General features: G+C 44.3%; 1 protein-coding gene across 1 annotated transcript; it reads left to right on the plus strand.

Annotated features, from left to right (window-relative positions):
• Positions 1-16,596: 16,596 nt before the first annotated feature.
• LOC100597908 (olfactory receptor 6V1) lies at positions 16,597-17,612 on the plus strand. The gene has a single exon (XM_003270851.2). It carries the CDS (start codon positions 16,612-16,614, stop codon positions 17,551-17,553), a length of 942 nt encoding a protein of 313 aa, XP_003270899.1. The 5' UTR covers positions 16,597-16,611; the 3' UTR covers positions 17,554-17,612.
• Positions 17,613-18,654: the final 1,042 nt, after the last annotated feature.

Genomic DNA, 18,654 nt, shown 5'->3' on the forward strand with positions numbered 1-18,654 from the left:
GCAGCAAACCACCGTGGCACGTGTATACCCATGTAACAAACCTGCACGTTCTGCACATGTATCCCAGAACTTAAAGTAAAATTTAAAAATATAATAAAATAAAAATAAATCTAAAATACATAGCAGAGGATGGAGCTTGTTATTGGGGGCCTGATGAGGACACAAATGAGGTAAAGGCAGGTGAAGGATAAAGATAGCATTGGAGTGAGTCAGAAAGCAATTAGAATAAGTAGGCAAAGTGAGTTAAATAGATTCTGGCTTTTGGGTGGGGGCAGAGATGAGGATGGGAGAGCAAATGAGGAACCATGAAGAGAAAATGGCTTATCTAGCCCTAATGGATGTCTGAGTGCAGCAAGGAGCTTTCAGACCCTTCCCCAAACAGATGTCTCTTTGGCTAAGTTCTATCAAAACATTTTTAAGCAACGTTCTGCAAACACCTCTTAAGGGAATAGAACATTTTCTTTGTAAAAATGAAGACAGATATTTTCTGTCAGTAGAGCCCATAACATTGAGAGCACAATTTAAAAGTGTACATCTTTGGTGAAAGTGGAAAAAGTTCAAAATAGCGTAAGATCATGAATAAAACATTGAAATTGGAATCAAGAAACCTGAGTGCTAATTCCTTCTCATACTTATTAGCTGTGTGATACTTGGTGTGAATTTTCAGCCTTCTAGGTTTGAAATATCAGACCCCCTCATCTGAAATGCCAGGGCATTGATGGGCGTGATGTGTAATTTTTCTTCCACTTTTACCTTGTGAAAGTCAAGGGGCAGAAATGGATCTAGTTTTCAAGCCTTCTTCTTAATGGTGACCTGAGCCTCTCAGTCCAACATGAGGACTCTCCACTCATGACTCTTTGGATGGAACCCATCCGCAAAGCTAACATTTTTGTCTGAATCAGTTCTCTCTAGATAACATCATGGGCCATTATAGTCCACACCAGATCTAGTACATAAACTTATCCTAGATTAATGATTTTACAAGTGAGTAGAAGTGTTTGCTGAATATCCTTTAAGCCCAAGGCCATTTCATGTCTATGTTTGACTTTTCCACATAAGCATACTTGGACACAGGTATGAGAAGTCATCATGGCCCAGGGAAAGAAAAGGACATTTTGGCAAACTAGTAGAACAGATAGGGTTATTACCTATCTACTATATATGGTTGCATTAATAATGTATGTTATTATAGATAGGATTATTACCCCAGTGGCAGAGACCTTACCCACAAAAGAGGAAATGAGAAGGAACAAATCTTACTTACCTGCCACAAAACTTCCTAACTGACCTTCACATCTACCCTCACTTCCCTCTGTCTACTCTGTTCTCCCCATAGCAGCCTGCGTGATCCTTTAAAACACAGACCAGATCAGGTCTCTCCCCTGAATGGAACCTTTCTCTCTGCCGTTTGGTTAAAGTCCTGAGACCTGTGAGGCTCTGCATGATTTCTAGAAATACCTTTCTCTAATGTCATCTTGTGTCACTCCTCTGCTCAGAGACACTGACATCCCTTTGTGCTCCTGTAAAGGCACGCTGCACCATCTCTCAGAGTGCTCATTGTGATTCCCACCATACTGTGCCTAGTTAGCACCAGATACCTGTTAATGACTACTCCTATAGATGCTTCCCCTAACCTCACAGACATATCCATGTTCAGGTTCCCTGCCAGGGGCTTTCCAGATACTACAGTAAATGCTGCAGTGCGTTGCCCGGACTCCCATTCAGAACCAAGATGCTAATTACCCTGAAATTGCCCCCAGTCAAAGAGAAACACCTTCCCCAAGATTATAGACCTTCCTCTAAGGTAGCCTGCATCCAGTGGCCTATGGATGCAGAAGCATAACTGCCCAGGCCCCAAGTTTCTATTCAGGACAACTCTGGACACAATTCAGGACAACTCTGGAAAGCCGTCCTAGCTCAGAGCTCCCCGTGGGATTTAAGCCTCTGTTGTGACCTCATCACAGATCTGTCCAAACATCTTCTCCCTCATCACTCCCAAATCTAAGACAACCATGTAGTTTCTTGCTCAAAACAATTCACTATTTTGTAAGTGTGTGTGTGTGTGTGTGTGTGTGTTTACCCGGTTTTATAGCATATGGTAACATCGGTCTTCATCAAATATGCTCCACAGTGGGGAGACCATGTCCACTCTGTTCACTGCTATATCTTCAGTACATTGTCTAAAAAATAACAGGTGTTCAGAAACAATTCTTATTAAAGTTTTTTTTTTAATGTAGAGTGAGGTTGAGCTCTTTTCATGTTTAAAAAATCATTTGTAGTTTTCTTTAATGAATGTACAGGTTTGTAAGAGAACATTTTGCATAAATCAAACAAATCTTTATTTCATGTTTTTGTTTTTATGTTTTGTTTCTATCTTGCGTAAATATTTCATCCTTAGGCAGTTACACTTAAGTCTTTTAGACTCCCAGGATCCATATTTTCCTTAGGAAAGCCTATGTTCATACTCCAAGGAAATTAAAAATGGAAAATAAATCCCATTTTTTACTTTTTACATATAAGTCTGTTTGAGCCATCTGGAATTTATTATTTTTCGGAAGCATAAGGTATAGATCCAGGGTTTTGGTTTTTCCAGATATTCTGTGAATGTAATACATATTTCTAGGATAAAGGGAAGATGGGGACGAAGAAAGGAGGAGAGAGAGAGAGAGCCCCCAAAAACAAACTTAGAGGCCTGCCATGGCAAAAAAAATTACCTCCTTCTCTATCTGGGTTGGGGCACAGAGTGTGTCCATATTTGGATGTGGAGAAACAAGAGATCAGAATGACTGATATTAATAAGGGCCAAAGAATATCAGCAATGGAAAGATAATGTTTTCCAACACTTCGTTTTACATATTGTAAGCCTGAAACTCAGAAATCGAGTGACTTGTTAAGGTCATGCTGCAGTTTACTAGCTGAGTTGAAATGAGTGACCAAGAACTCCTAGACCACCCTTCTACAGGAGGCAGGCAGCTGTTGTCAGCAGGGAATGAAGCACCAGGTAGGTTGACTGGCGTGACCTTCAAGAATCCTGGCAACCCTGCGATTCTGAGACTCACAAATGTACTTTTGAAGATCAACGGTCTTATAATCAAAGACAGATGCTTTAAGTTGAATAAGTTACATACTGGAATACAGTAAATGCTCAATAAATACCTCAGCAATGAGTGTGGCATGTCCTTATCAATAATGATAAGTAAATGTGCCTCTGGACATGATGAACAGGATCCACGAGCGTAAGTGTGAAGTTTATGACAATGTCAGTGTCTGGGATGGTTGCTGGAGTGCCAGGGAGACACAGCCCCTTGGGACTGAGCAGTGGAGAAAGGGGGAAGGGGATCTCACAGCTGGGGATCCCGAAGCTCCAGACTCTCCTCCGTCCTGTAACACTGGGATAGTGAGGCCAGACAGCAGGAAAGGGCTGGAGAAGAGCATTGCTAAACAAACCTTAGCTTGCTCTTGTCAGCTTACTAACATCTACCATGCTCTTCTATACCCCAGGAAGACCTGTACTAGTGTGTTACATAAAATGTTTTATTTAATTCTGAAATTAGCCTTATGAGGGAGACATTACTATCCCCATAATATTGGGGATATTTTTATTGAATAAAATTCCAGATTTTTATCTGTGTTACATTTACTTAATAAATGCTTCATCAACAACTATGTAAATGTTACATTTCAAACCCAGGTCGAACTCCAAAGCCCCCCACCACACACACACAACTGAGGTGCTGGATCCAGTTCTCATCTGCCTCTTGTTGCCGTCGCCTAAGTGTACCCATTGTTAGTTTAAGCATCAGCATTGTACAACCCAAAGGACTCCTGGCTTTCCCTTGTTCCCACAAGGAGCACCCTGCTGGAGTCTAAAGTTTCCCATTCGGTCCAGCTCATTTCTAAAAATCAGCAAGACCCCAAAGGTTTCAAAACACGGTGGGTGAACAGCACCATCATCCTTGGGAGCAAAGAACAGCAAGACAATCATTCTCACTGGATTTCCCTGCCACCTCCATGCTATCTCCAGACTGACATCAGTCATGGATACTGCTGCCCTGGGCTGTATAGGGAGAAACAGTAAGTCTCTTCCTCACAGACTCAGTGAAAGTTGCTGACAGATTCTAACTTGTGGAGTCACTTGCAAAGCAGGGCCAGGGTTGCTTGCCCCATTCCCAAGGGGCTTATGTCTCCGTGTCAAAATCTGGGTACCACAGTCAGGAGGCCACCGAAGTGAATGACCTAATAAGAAAAGCTCCCCATGCTGGACTTACGAAATAAGATGCATTGGCTGGGTCTGGAGAATTAATGAGTTATAAGGATTAGGTTTCGATTAGTCAAGATGAGTTTAGACTTGGCATTAAGATTAGCGAGAGGGTTGCATGCTCACTGCTTAGGGAGATAGATCCACTTCTGTGATTAGATATCATTGCTGGTGGCCAGGATACAGTTCTAGGAAATGTCTGTGGTTCCAGAGAGAAAGCTAACGTGTGTCTTCTCAGGGCTTCATTTGTGTACTCTTATTTCTGATTTTATTTACTACTTATGGATCTCTAAAGGTATTCACTCAGTTAACTCTAATTAAAGTGTGCAGCCAGCACACTGCTGGACCCATATATAGATGCATCAACACACACACACACACACACACAGGCACACACACACACAAACCCATCACCTTCATGTTAAAGAAGTGTGGTTGGCGGTTGGCGGTTGGGTTAGAAGGAGAGATGATGAGAATGAAGTTTCCATGCCAATGACAACAGCAGAAACTGCTGTTATTGAACTCTTCCTATGTGGCAGCCATAATCCAATTTGATGCTCACGCTAGCTCTACTATTTTTTATCTTACATCTGGGAAAAATTCCACTCCAAGAGGATCAGTATCAGCCCAAGGTCATACAACTGGCAATTCACAGGGCCAGGATATAAACCTAGATGGTCCAAGGTCCGTGCTGTCAGCCCCCATACAAGAGTGAGTCGTGTCAGAGAAGGGTGGTCCACTAGGATAGTCACAGCACTTTAAGAAGCAGAGCTAGAAGTCCAGTGCAATCCACATACCACACATCTTTCAGGGACTGTCAGAGCAGCAGCATCCAATGGGTCTTCCCTGGATTCCAGAGCTTGAATCTAAATATCTTGATTCCCTTTCTGCCTTCAGCCACTGTAAACATGTAGCAGATGGTCACCCCAAAGGGATCTTATTGTCTCTCTGTTCTGGCTCCCCTTGCTTCCTGAATTGAATGGCTTTGCTGCTGCTGCTGAAAGCTGGAAATATGTGGCTGAGTTAGAGTTCTCAGCAGAGGGGCATCCAGAAAGCCTCACAGAGGTGCTTTAGACTGGCTTCTGTGCTCAGCCTCTGGCCATGCTCAGTCCCGTGTCCTGCCTGCATTTCCTCCCTCCTTCTGCTCACAATTTCTGCTTTTCTTTGTCACTTCTGCTGCTTCTCTTGGGTTGCCTTTTATTCCTTCTAGCTTTCTGTCTGCATTCCTGGGCCTCCTGCGTCTCTCTGTCTCTCACTTTCTCTCCATTACTGCTTTTCTAACACCTCACCTCTCTGGTTTTGTGTTTCTCGCATCCACACTGGCTCTCTCTGGTGAACCTTGGCCTTGCTTTATCTCTCACCACAAAGGTACATAGGGCTTAACACAGAAACGATAAAAGGAAACTTAAGGGATTAGAATGTACCACTAACAATATCTGCTACAGCAAGGTCATGCTGAAGTCACCAATAACTCAAATCTTTCAATGGCTTTTAACAACTAGGTTTGTTTCTCACTCATGCCATGCGCCCATCACTAGCCAGGAAGTAGACTCTGCTCATTATTATACCATAGGGACTGGAGCAGTAGAAAGCTCACCTGAAACACATTCTTCCATGATCTCAGATGTGGGGAAAGAGAGAATGTGACTCAAATGCCAACTCTTAAAGCTCCTGCTACAAAGTGACTCTCATTATTTTTACCCACATCTCACTGGCTGAAGCAAATCACTCGACCACTCCTGAATTAATGGAGCAAAAATATGTGATATTTCCACCGGGAGGGTCACCTCCAGAAAGGCCAACAAATATGAGTGAACAATTATTTGTCCATTATAAACATCTGGGTTTCTGTTTGTTTGTTTGTTTTACTTATTCTCTTCCTCATGAATTTTGGGTTTAGCTTATCAAATAATGTGACTAATTTCAGTTTCACAGTTTCTGTCATTGCTGAGCTACAGAATATCTGAAACAGTCATAGCATTACTATTCTTGGCTTGATATAGAGGAAAAGCACAGTGTGTGAAGCGGGTCAGAGCTTCAGTCTCAGGCCCCAACATGTAATGACCAAGAAACACTGAGATTTACTTAAGCTCTGTGAGATTCTACATTCTTATCTAAAAACCGAATATAATAATTCTCCCTCATAGGTTACCACAGAATAAATCTATAGTCATTACATGTGATTTTTTTCTCCTATGACTCTCATATTCTTCTCATGTAATCAGCAAAATATCTTTTATATAATCAATATAAGTCAATAAGCAATGTAATGATATACAAGTTTGGATTATGTTTAGGTTGGTGAGACAAAATGACATAAAAATTAAGAGCAGAGTCTTCGGGACCAGACCTGATTCAAATTCAAACTCTACCATGCAGTAGCTGGTGTTAGTAGCTACTATCAATGTTTTTGTTTGTTTGTTTTGTTTCTTTTCTTTTGAGACAGGGTCTGGCTCTGTCACCCAGGCTGGAGTGTAGTGGTGCAATCATAGCCCACTGCAGAACTCCCAGGCCCAAGTAATCCTCCCACTTCAGGCTCCTGAATAGCTGGTGCTACAAGCACACACCACCACACCCAGCTAATTTTTGTATTTTTTGTAGAAATGGAGTCTCACTATGTTGCCCAGGCTGGTCTTGAACTCCTGGGCTCAAGCAATCCTCCTGCTTCAGCCTCCCAAAGTGCTGGGATTACAGTCGTGAGCCACCGTGCAGCCACTATTGTCAATATGATTAAGAATTGAAAGCCATTCCAGCCAGGTGCAGGAGACATCCCTATTTGTCATTTGTCTACCATTGGAGCCCATATCATTCATGATTTATTTGCCTTGCTCCACCCCTTCCTTACTCTGAAAAATTAGAATATTAATAGAAAACAGGTTTTAGAATCAGTTTTTATATCACACAAACATTACTAATGCTTTCAGCTCAGATATGTAGGAATATTTATGTAAAGAAAAACATAAGTTGAATAACCCTTACCAAGTTTTCCAAGAGTCTTGGATTCTTTTACCAAGAAAAGCCTCACAGATAAAGAAACTTTTTAAAAAGTCTTGTGTTTTTTTGTTGAAATAAATTTCTTTCTCTAATTTTTGAGAGATAGATTACTGAAAAATAAGCATTCATTAACAGAATGTGTTACACAAAAATTTATCACACATTTTAAGAGACGCATTATAATGTATGAAAAAATCAAGACTGTGCTGTGTGGTTTTTAAGCATAGTGACAAGTAGATCAAATAAGGTCTATGATTCGTATTTGTTTTTGACATCTAAGCAAACTGTCTGGGATCAGTTGTGGGAATAAGGCGAGATGTTTTTGAGGCCTCGCGATGTGCGTATGTGATAGACAGAGTAATATTTTGTTGTTTTTATGTTTCAGAGATGCTTGCAGCTTGGATGATATAAAACTCCTAGTGGGGCAATGTGTCTGCCCTCCTCATAAATGGACAAAAAGGAAGAAATACAGTGTAATATCAGAACAAGTTTGACTTCAGATACTGCAGCCTCCTGTTCTCTGAGAAGGGGAGTGAAAAGAGAGTGGGGTGAGTTAGTGGCTTTCTTTCCATTCAGAATCAGATATCAGACAGAGTAATCTAAGACTTAAAAAAAGAAAATTTTGTTGACTTATCCATGACAGGTTTTTTAAAGGGCCACAAATTTTTTGGCACTCCTCCCATTAAGATATGGCTCTGGCTGGGTGCGGTGGCTCACACCTGTAATCCCAGCACTTTGGGAGGCTGAGGCGGGCGGATCATGAGGTCAGGAGATTGAGACCATCCCAGCCAACATGGTGAAACCCTGTCTCTACTAAAAATACAAAAATTAGCTGGGTATGGTGGCGCATGCCTGTAATCCCAGCTACTCAGGAGGCTGAGGCAGGAGAATCACTTGAACCTGGGAGGCGGAGGTTGCAGTGAGCTGAGATCACGCCACTGCACTCAAGCCTGGTAACAGAGTGAGACTCTGTCTCAAAAAAAATAATAATAATAAAAAGATATGGCTCTATGCCCCCGCCTCTTGAATCTTGTGTTGCTTGGACTCATAAAAGTATGGCAAAAGTGACCATATGTGACATCTGTGACAATCATATTTGACAAGTAGATCAAATAAAGCCTATGATTTGTATTTGTTTTAGACATCTAAGCAAACTGTCTGGGATCAGTTGGGGGGGATAAAGCAAGACATTCTGGCACAAGTACAGTGTATCATCTTTGTGCATAAAATGGGCGCCCCTTTCCATCAGATAGATGCAGCTCCTTCAGCCCCCATGTGCCCCTTCAGTCTCTCCATCACCACCTTTGTACAGTCTACAAGCCACACAATTGCATTCAGGGGCCCTAATTCAGCCCCTGTCTCCATACACCACCAGGCCAGTACCCTCTTGCTGACTCTTCAATTCTCCAGGTGACCCACATCAATTCTCAAGAAAACTCTATTTTCTGCCTGATTCCAGCCTGCAGGTATTATCATGCAAGATAATTTCTTCCTCCCCTCTGTCCCATCTGAGGCTGGGACATAAAAGGTCATGCAGTGTCAACCTCTTCTGCTAGAATGCTCAGTGTGGGAGCCCTGAGCCACCGTGTAATGAATCCAACTTCTGTGAGATCCCCAGGCCGGTGAGGTCATGAAGTCAACAGTCCCAGCTCATCGCAGCACCTGCTCATCTCCTCTGAGGCATCACACTCATGAGTGAAGTCATGCTGGGTCCTCTAGGCCAGCCCACTGAACATTTGAAATCGCTGAAAACCTCCAATGATGCCATGTGGAACCAAAGAATCACCTAGATGAGCCCTGACCAAATTCCACACCCACACAATTTTGAGACATCATAAAATCACCATTGTTTTAAGTCACTAAGTTTTGGGGGTAGCAATAGATAAGCAATAGATAACTAGAAAACCATCTCTACTCCTTTGACTTAGAACTGTTTACCTCACTTTTTCAAGGCTCATACTTACAGGGATGACTGAATCCTCATATTTGACAATCTTATTTAAATTTAAAATAAGATTCCTGCAGCATTTAAAGGGAAATTTTGAAATATTATGTCCCTTGAGATACAGAAAGGAAATTTAGGCTTGTTTGTGGATAGCAGAGGAGCGGGGTGGGCAGAGTGACAGTGGGGCTGAGGCCCTGTGGGAGAGGACAGGTACATGAGGACAGGTGCCACCTGAATGGTAGCCAAGGGTGTGAGAGGTCAGGACAGGGAAGCCATGAGAAAAAAAATGGTGGGATCAGGGGTCGATGTGGGGTAGGAAGGGAGCTATGAAGTCTTTTTGGTTTTTTTTTTATTTTTTTGTGTGTGTGTGACGGAGTCCCGCTCTGTCGCCCAAGCTGGAGTGCAGTGGTGTGATCTCAATTCACTGCAGCCTCCGCCTCCCAGGTTCAAGCAATTCTCCTGCCTCAACCTCCCAAGTAGCTGGGATTACAGGAGTACACCACCATGCCAGGGCTAATTTTTGCATTTTTAGTAGAGACAGAGTTTTACCATGTTGGCCAGGCTGGTTGCGAACTCCTGACCTCAAGTCATCCGCCCACCTCAGCCTCCCAAAGTGCTGAGATTAGAGGTGTGAGCCACCGCGCCCGGCCTTAAACGTAAAGTTTAAGCAGAAGAGAACTGGGCAGCAAGATTATAAGACAAAGAGTCAACATGGGAGAGAGAAGATGGCAGGCGACACAACGGAAAGGCTGGAGGAACCTAAAGAAAGTATGCAGGAGGGGCGCAGAGCTAAGGTTTTTCCTTGCACCTTCCTGTGAACACTCAGCTCTTCTGCACCAGCCCAGGGCAGTGCCTTCCACACCAGAGCCTTGAGTAAATTAGAAAAACGTTTCCCCACTGAGATGTAGTTGGGAAGAACAAGGCTTGACAAGTACAGTGTACCTCTGTGCATAAAATAGGTGCCCCTTTCCATCAAGTAGATGCAGCTCCTTCAGCCCCCATGTGCCCCTTCAGTCTCTCCATCAGCATCTTTGTGCAGGCTACAAGCCACACAACTGTACTTAGTGATCCTAATTCAGACCCTATCTCCAACCACCACCAGGCAAGCACCCACTTGCTAGACTCTTCAATTCTCCAGGTGACCCACATCAATTCTCAAGAAAACTATTTTCTGCCTGATTCCAGCCTACAGGTATTATCATGTGAGATAATTTCTTCCTCCAATCTGTCTGAAAATCTAGCAGTTACATATTCCTGTGCATTAATAGAGAGCTATCCCATCCCCTGATTTGTTAGTGAGTCAGAATTGAGGGAGGAAACTCCCACTCTCAACCCTGCCAGCAGTGAAAATCTGCAGAGATTTTCCATAGAAGCTGGAGATTGGGGCAGAAAAGCCCCCAGTCAGAGGATATCTGGCTTTGGGAGGCAGAGCACATCATGAAAACAAGGGATACCTGTAGCATATAAAGAAAAAATTCATGCACCTAGAGTGAGCCATTCAATCCTTCCTTACCTCCTTCCTTTACCACGAACAAAACGAGATGAGTTAAATAGTTGCCAAAAATTTGATCACAAATTTTCTTCTGTCCCTACCACCAAACACGTTCAAGTTTTCCATCCACCCCTTTCTAAACATAATGTCCTCGTGCCACTCCAAGTTGGCTTTATGCCAAAATGTAGAGAAAAAGAGTTGCTTTGTAGTAGCAATGGGCCAAGATTAGATATGTCACATCCAAGAAAAAGAGTACACCAGGGAGTAATCTGTGTCTCACCTAATGGCCAGGCACAGCCTTATGAGATTGAGTCTAATAATGCAAGTCAAAATGTCAACATATCCCAGGAAACAGTAGGGCAGATCTGAGCAGAGGTGTTGACATTTTTATTGTAGTCCCTGGACTCTCTTCCTCTTCTGGAAATGCACATTCAGAGATGATTACGGTGCAATCTAACTCCCCCAGGAACACATACAGCTCCTTTCTCAAGCTCTTCCCTGACTTCAGGCATTTTCTTCTTTAGATTTTCAATAACAAAACAATAATTTTATTACAAAACAGCTGAAACAAGAAGTAGTTCAGATTATCAGTAACTGATAAGCACGTTGGTTTTTATGTTTGTGTATTTTGCCCACTTCCAAGGGCCTGAGTGTGATAATTACCTATGGTTTGATGATGAAAATAAAGATGCTTTAGCTGAGATATTTGTTAGTATTTTCCAGATTACCTTAGAATCCATGAGGACTGGCCCACCTAAAACTGATTTAGGTCAGTAAATCTGTAAGAAGGTTCAGAAAGGGGTCAACATGAAAATAAACAGGAAAACTATCTTGTTTTATTCTGCTGCCCACGTTTGCTTGGGTTTCACGTAGAGAAACAAGCAGCTGTCACAGTCAATCACCACACAGGTGAAATGGGAGGCACGAGTGGAGAAGGATTATTTGTCGGCCAGAGGCTAAGGGGATACTGGAGTAGGAATCAATCCGGATCAAAGAAGCAATAACAATGGAAATGTCCATTAATAGACTGTGAAAAGATGAAGAGTTGACTGAGGAAGAAGTCCCTGGGAGACTGAAGACTTCACCAATTCAACCATGTAAATGACTGCATTTCCCATTAATCTCATCAAGTGAAAGAAGAAGTTAACCAAAAGGAAATGGGGCCGTGCCTCAAAGCCTGGGAAGCCCAGGAGACAGAATTGAGTGGCACGAGAGTAGTTCCCCTCGCTGTTTCAATCCTACCTCTTTCTCTTTGGGAAGACTAGAAAGGAAACAAGAATTAACATTGCTCCATGTGCCTTTAATCCCAAAGGAAATAAGGACAGATTTAGGATTATGCTCCTGGATTATGGTGGCTGCTCTATGTTATGATCATTTAACAGAGTTGACGCTACATATTTATTAAGGAATGAACACAATTGTGTAAACATGAATGGATCTGGTCAAATAAGTGGTTCACCAGGCACCAAAGCTGCACGGTAGTCATTGCGATAGGCAGAGGAATGCCCCCTCAAAGATGTCCAAGCCCTAATCCTTGGAATTTGTGAAAATGTTGCTTTACATAGGAAAGGGGACTTTGCAGGTGTGATTGGGTTGAAGACCTTGAGATGAGGGGATTAGCCTGGGCGATCCAGGTGGGCTGAATCTAATCTTAGGGATTTGTAAAAGTGGAGAAACTTTTCCTCTGAGTTCAGTCAGAGGGCTAAGTGATGACAGAAGACGGTTCTGAGAGACACATGTGGCTGGCTTTGAAGATGGATGAGGGAAAAATAAGCCAAGGAATGTGGGCAGCTTCTAGAAGCTGGAAAAGCAAGGAGACCCCAGAAAAGAACGCAGCCCTGATGACGCCTTGATCTTAGCTCATTGAGGCCTGTGTCAAGTTACTGACCTGTAGAATTTGTCAGGTAATAAATTTGTGTTGTTTAAGCTACAAAATTTGTGGTAATTGGCTACAGAAGCAATAGAAAATGAATAGTCATGAAGGCCCATGTAGCCCCGACCTATGCTCCTGCCTTTCAATTCCCAAGATCCTACCTCCAGCCCTGCTCTGGCCAGCACCTGTCTGCCTACCTGAGCTCCCTGCTAGCAACTGGCTCCTTTCTTCTTCCTCCTCCATTTCTAGCCTTGTGACCTACATTTTTCTTTACTTTCTTTCTTTTTGTTTTGAGATGAAGTCTTGCTTTGCCACCCAGGCCGGAGTGCAGTGGCACGATATCGGCTCACTGCAACCTCTGCCTTGTGGGCTCAAGCCTCAGCCTCCTCTGCCTCAGCCTCCTGGGTAACTGGGATTACAGGTGTCCACAACCACACCCGGCTAATTTTTGTATTTTTAGTACAGACAGGGTTTCACCATGTTAGCCAGGCTGGTCTCGAACTCCTGACCTCAAGTGATATGCCCACCTTGGCCTCTCAAAGTGCTAGGATTATAGGCATGAGCCACTGTTCCCAGCCTCTTCTTTGCTTTCAATGGGTCAGCTCCAAATCTCAGTTCCAGGCTCAAGTCCTACAGAAAGATTGCCTGGTCAACCCCTCCAGCCCTGGTTATTTTTAAACTCAGGGCCCATCTGCACTACCTTCATTGCACAGCTTTTCCTTGAAATCTTCGAGTCATTATTTCTGTCTCAGTGTGGGTGGGGTTGCACTGGGTATCATGCATAAGGTTTAAATGTCTCTGAGATGAAAGACTGTGACTCAGAGTTTACTAGGGAGCTGGAAGCTTGGAGTGGCCTCCCCATATTTCCTTTACCTTTGTCCCCAGGGTGTGTATCTTCTCACAGGAGCCAGATCCCAAGATGTGTCCACCAAGGGCCCTGCCTCTGGAGGCAGAGATCTGTTTGATTCCCAGACTTCTCCAGATGATACTTTCTTTGGAGAATTTTAACAAGAGGCTGCTATGGTCCAGGGCCTCCATTCCCTGCCTCCCTAGATCCCTAAATCCTGGATCCACTTGGAGATTATGTCTGCAAATGGAAACTCTGGATCCAGCCCTGGCTAGGTACCCAGGCTGTCATAATTTTAGTCCAGCTGGGAAAATTCCTTTGTGTTTGTTCCATGATCTCATCTTTTTTTCCACGGTCCTAGGAGGAGGGGAAGGGCCAGGAGACAGGCGGTGCTGATCCTAAGCCGTCAGCTGCTTGGGTATATCTAGGTCTTTATCCATTTCTTTATTCAGATCTTTTTCTCAAATGTTACTTCCTCAAAACAGAGGACATCTCATTATTCTAAGGAGTAACGTCAGTGCCTCCGAACTCCCCAGAGGGCTCCTTGGCTTCCTGTCATTCCCACAGAAAAGAGTCTGCTGGAGTCTAAGTTTCCCATCCAGCATAAGCTCAACTGTAAACATCAAGACACAAAGGACTTGGAGATGTGGACGAGAGAAAGAGCTGAAAACACTCATCCTTGAGAGAGAAGGAACAGAATCAGCACCTTTCCCCTCTGGTCTCCTGAGGGACTTCTTTCCCATCTCCCAGCCCCACATCAATGCTGCTGCCCCTGGCTTTGTAGTGACACAGGGTAGGCGCTGAATTAGAAAATCAGCATAAGGACTGGCAGTGTTTTAGCTCACCCAGCAGTGCCACCTCTTCCTAGCTGTGCACAAAGCCGTTGTCCACCTTTCCAGCCGTAAGACACAACCCAAGGGAAAGAGACTGCATTTCTGATGTCACTCACATTATAGAGTGAGGCCAGTAGGCAGGTGTCTCCAGGTATGAATGCCTAAGTCAGAGCAGCTTACAAAGAAGACACCAGGCTTGGAGGCTAAGGTGAGTGGGGGAAATCTGTATGTCAGTCAGGTTCTCATGCAACACAAACATAAGGACTGGGTTTCAATTTAGTCAGTGCTGGGGTAGATTTTAGACCTACCGTTAATGCTTGTCAGTGGCATGGGTGCAAGGCTTTATTTATGTATTTATTTATTTATTTATTGTTTTTGAGATGGAGTCTAGCTTTGTCATCCAGGCTGGAGTGCATTGGCACGATCTCAGCTCACTGCAATCCCACATCCCAGGTTCAAGTGATTCTCCTACCTCAGCCTCCCGAGTAGCTGGGATTCCAAGTGCCCGCCACCATGCCCAGCTAATTTTTGTATTTTTAGTAGAGATGGGGTTTCACTGTGTTGGCCAAGCTGGTCTTGAACTCCTGACCTCGTGATCCGCCCGCCTCAGCCTGCCAAACTGCTGGGATTACAAGCATGAGCTACCACGCCCAGCCGGGTGCAAGGCTTTTTAAAATTAGAATTTCACTGCTGGGTGGCCAGGACACAGCCCCAAATGAAACTTTTATGGGGCTGGAGAAAGGGCCAGAGTGTATCTACACACAGCTTCACTCCTTCCACTCCTGACAGTTTGTGTTGTAAATACTTTGTGTTTGAAATGTTTTAAAGTACCCTTTTAGTGAACTGAAATTCCAAGAAACAGTGTAAAGCTGTAGAGATCTTCACACACACATACGTTGGCAACGAGAAGAAGTGTAGAGAGGTGATGGGCCAAAAAAATTTGAGTTCTATCGACGGTCTAACAATAAGAACAGTGATAATAATAACAACAACAATTTGTTGGCTAGTATGTGCTAGTCACTGCACTAAGTAGTTCACTTATTTAATTTTATAATCACCATAGAGGCTAAGTATCAGTAATACCATTATTTTATAGCTGAGTAAACGGACTCAGAGAGAGTAACAAAGAAGAGCAGATTTATGGCCCGTGACAAGCAGGTCTAGAGCCAGAATTCAAACACAGGCAGGCCAACTCCATAGCTTACGCTTTGCACCACGTTGGGAGGGGAAGTGCCCTGGAGATGGCAAAGCAGCGCCCTTGGGTAGACGGCTGATGCCGTTGGGAAGCCTGATGACTGTGTGTGTCCTGGGAGAGCAGCCACTTGGATTTCCAGGCCTCGCTCCCTGACCTCCTGCACCATTTCTGCTCTCCATCTTTGCAAACATGAAGCAGAGGCCCACTCTAAAGGAAGCTAATTTCTGGACTCAAAACTCTGACTTTCATTAATTTCATGATCACAGCTGGAGAAATGTGCACAAGTGAGGGTCCTCAGAGAGGCAGCTCAGAAAGGTTTGCAGGGAGCCTTTAAAAGGGGTCTTGGGGCACAACCTCTGGGTGTGACACAGACGGATCAGCCTACGTTTGGGGACTTCTGGGTCACGTGCACTAATGCCCTCTCTCCCTCTCTTTTTTCTGTATTCCTCCCCTTCCTGTATTTCTCTATTTCTCCCTCTCTCATATTTGAATTTTTTTCTGTTCTTTCTCTGTTCCTCTGTTGTTTCCTTCTTGTTTTCTCCCTAAATGTCAATGTCCGTTGCCATGTGGTCTTCCTTAATCTGCTCCTCTGTTTTTCTTTCTTCCTTTTTTTTTTCTTTTTTGAGATGGAGCCTTGCTCTGTCACCCAGGCTGGAGTGCAGTGGCATGATTTCGGCTCACTGCAACCTCTACCTCCCAGGTTCAAGCGATTCTCATGCCTCAGCTTTGCAGGTAGCTGAGATTACAGATGCCTGCACCTGGCTTATTTTTGTATTTTTAGTAGAGTCAAGGTTTTACCATGTTGGCCAGGCTGGTCTTGAACTCCTGACCTCAAGTGTTCCCCCTGCCTCGGCCTCCCAAAATGCTGAGATTACAGGCATGAGCCATCATCCCCAGCCTTCTCTCTTCTTAATAATGGCTATGTCTTTCACTTCTCTGATACCCTCACTCTGTTTCTCCATGACTTTCCTATTCCTATTTTGTTATCTTTCTTTATTGCCGTTTCTTTCTGCTCTTCTGTTTATCACTTGCTGGCTACTTGCCTTTCTCTATTCTCTGTCTCTGTCCCTGTTTCTTCAGTTTAAGGTCAATGGTTCTCTGTCTCTATCTGTCTGTTTCTGCCTCTCCATCTGTCTTTTGTTTCCCTTGCATGCAGAGCCCCAGCCTGTGGATCATGGCAAATCTGAGCCAGCCCTCCGAATTCGTCCTCTCGGGCTTCTCCTCCTTTGGTGAGCTGCAGGCTCTTCTGTATGGCCCCTTCCTCGTGCTTTATCTTCTCGCCTTCATTGGAAACACCATCATCATAGTTATGGTCATAGCTGACACCCACCTACATACACCCATGTACTTCTTCCTGGGCAATTTTTCCCTGCTGGAGATCTTGGTAACCATGACTGCAGTGCCCAGGATGCTCTCAGACCTGCTGGTCCCCCACAAAGTCATTACCTTCAGTGGCTGCATGGTCCAGTTCTACTTCTACTTTTCCCTGGGTTCCACCTCCTTCCTCATCCTGACAGACATGGCCCTTGACCGCTTTGTGGCCATCTGCCACCCACTGCACTATGGCACTCTGATAAGCCGGGCTGTGTGTGTCCGGCTGGCTGGGGCTGCCTGGGCAGCTCCATTCCTAGCCATGGTACCCACTGTCCTCTCCCGAGCTCATCTTAATTACTGCCACAGCAACGTCATTAACCACTTCTTCTGTGACAATGCACCTCTCCTGCAGTTGTCCTGCTCTGACACTCACCTGTTGGAATTCTGGGACTTTCTGATGGCCTTGGCCTTTGTCCTTAGCTCCTTCCTGGTGACTCTCATCTCCTATGGCTACATAGTGACCACTGTGCTGCAGATCCCCTCTGCCAGCAGCCGCCAGAAGGCTTTCTCCACCTGCGGGTCTCACCTCACACTGGTCTTCATTGGCTACAGTCGTACCATCTTTCTGTATGTCAGGCCTGGCAAAGCTCATTCTGTGCAAGTCAGGAAGGTTGTGGCCTTGGTGACTTCAGTTCTCACCCCCTTCCTCAATCCCTTTATCCTCACCTTCTGCAATGAGACAGTTAAAACAGTGCTACAGGGGCAGATGCAGAGGCTGAAAGGCCTTTGCAAGGCACAATGATGAGCCCAGGGCCCAGGGGGACCTGGCCTGCCTCCATCGAGCAGTTCTATGGGGAGGGAGACCTCCAGCGAGTGGGAAGACCACTGTTGAGTTTCTTTAGTTTTTTTCCCTCTGAGCAATAACTACAGTGAGCCCTCAGTGCTGCACTGTCTGGCCCAAAGCTCTTATGGGCCACCATGGAAGTGTTCCCTACATCCCCTGGCAGCCGTAAGAACTCTGAGAGTAGCCCAGAGCTTTCAGTAAAGGGAAGTGCATGTGCTTTGCATTTAAGGAAGAGTAGCCAAGAAGTGCTCTATGATCAAGAGGTAGTATCCAATCCCAGTATGTGCGCATGGGTGTGTATGTGTGTACATATGTGTGCATGGGTGTGTGTGTGTGTACATATGTGTGCATGGGTGTGTATGTGTGTACCTATGTGTGCATGCATGTGCATGTTCAGGGTGTGCTTCTCTATCACAGTATGCACCATTGCTGAGTGTATGCACCATAAGTGCTTGGGCTGCATGGGATCAAGGGAAGAAGCAAAACTTACCAAAAACAAACTGATTGTTTTTCAATGTGTGTGTGAGTGTTGGGAGGAGGACTGGGTCTTTGTATAATTATTCATCCATTTATTCATTCATTTCTTCAATATTGAGTAGGCTGTGTGTGTCAGGCACTGTAACAGGTAGAGGGTAAAAAGGTAAAAAAGGCATAAATTGTTCTTAACCTGACAAAGCTCTTGGCCTAAAGAAGGAAAGAGTGATAAATAGCTGTTTCTAGCACAGTGGGGAAAGTGCAACAGTGGATTCACAGAAGGTATTATGAGCACACAGGAGAGCAACACTGAGACCAGGAGGGGGCTGAGCAACGGCTTCCTGACCAGATGACACCTGAGTAGCACATTGACTATAAGGTGGACACTGAGAGAGTGCAATTCATCAGGTACCTTTGCATCAGAGAAAGACGAAACCGAGAGAAATTAAAACAAGATAAATCTCCACTAGTGAGGAATTACGTGGTTTCCAGAGAGGAGATATTCAGAGTTTAGAAAGATAAAATAAACTTTGCTCCTGTATGATTAGAAACATTCATTTGCCTAAAGGCAAGGGATTGTAATAA

This window comes from Nomascus leucogenys, chromosome 13 (assembly GCF_006542625.1).
Source record: "Nomascus leucogenys isolate Asia chromosome 13, Asia_NLE_v1, whole genome shotgun sequence".
Lineage (NCBI taxonomy): Eukaryota > Metazoa > Chordata > Mammalia > Primates > Hylobatidae > Nomascus > Nomascus leucogenys.

Excerpts from the sequence above, each read along its gene's own strand:
- LOC100597908 (XM_003270851.2), top strand. The coding sequence starts at position 16,612 with ATGGCAAATCTGAGCCAGCCCTCCGAATTCGTCCTCTCGGGCTTCTCC.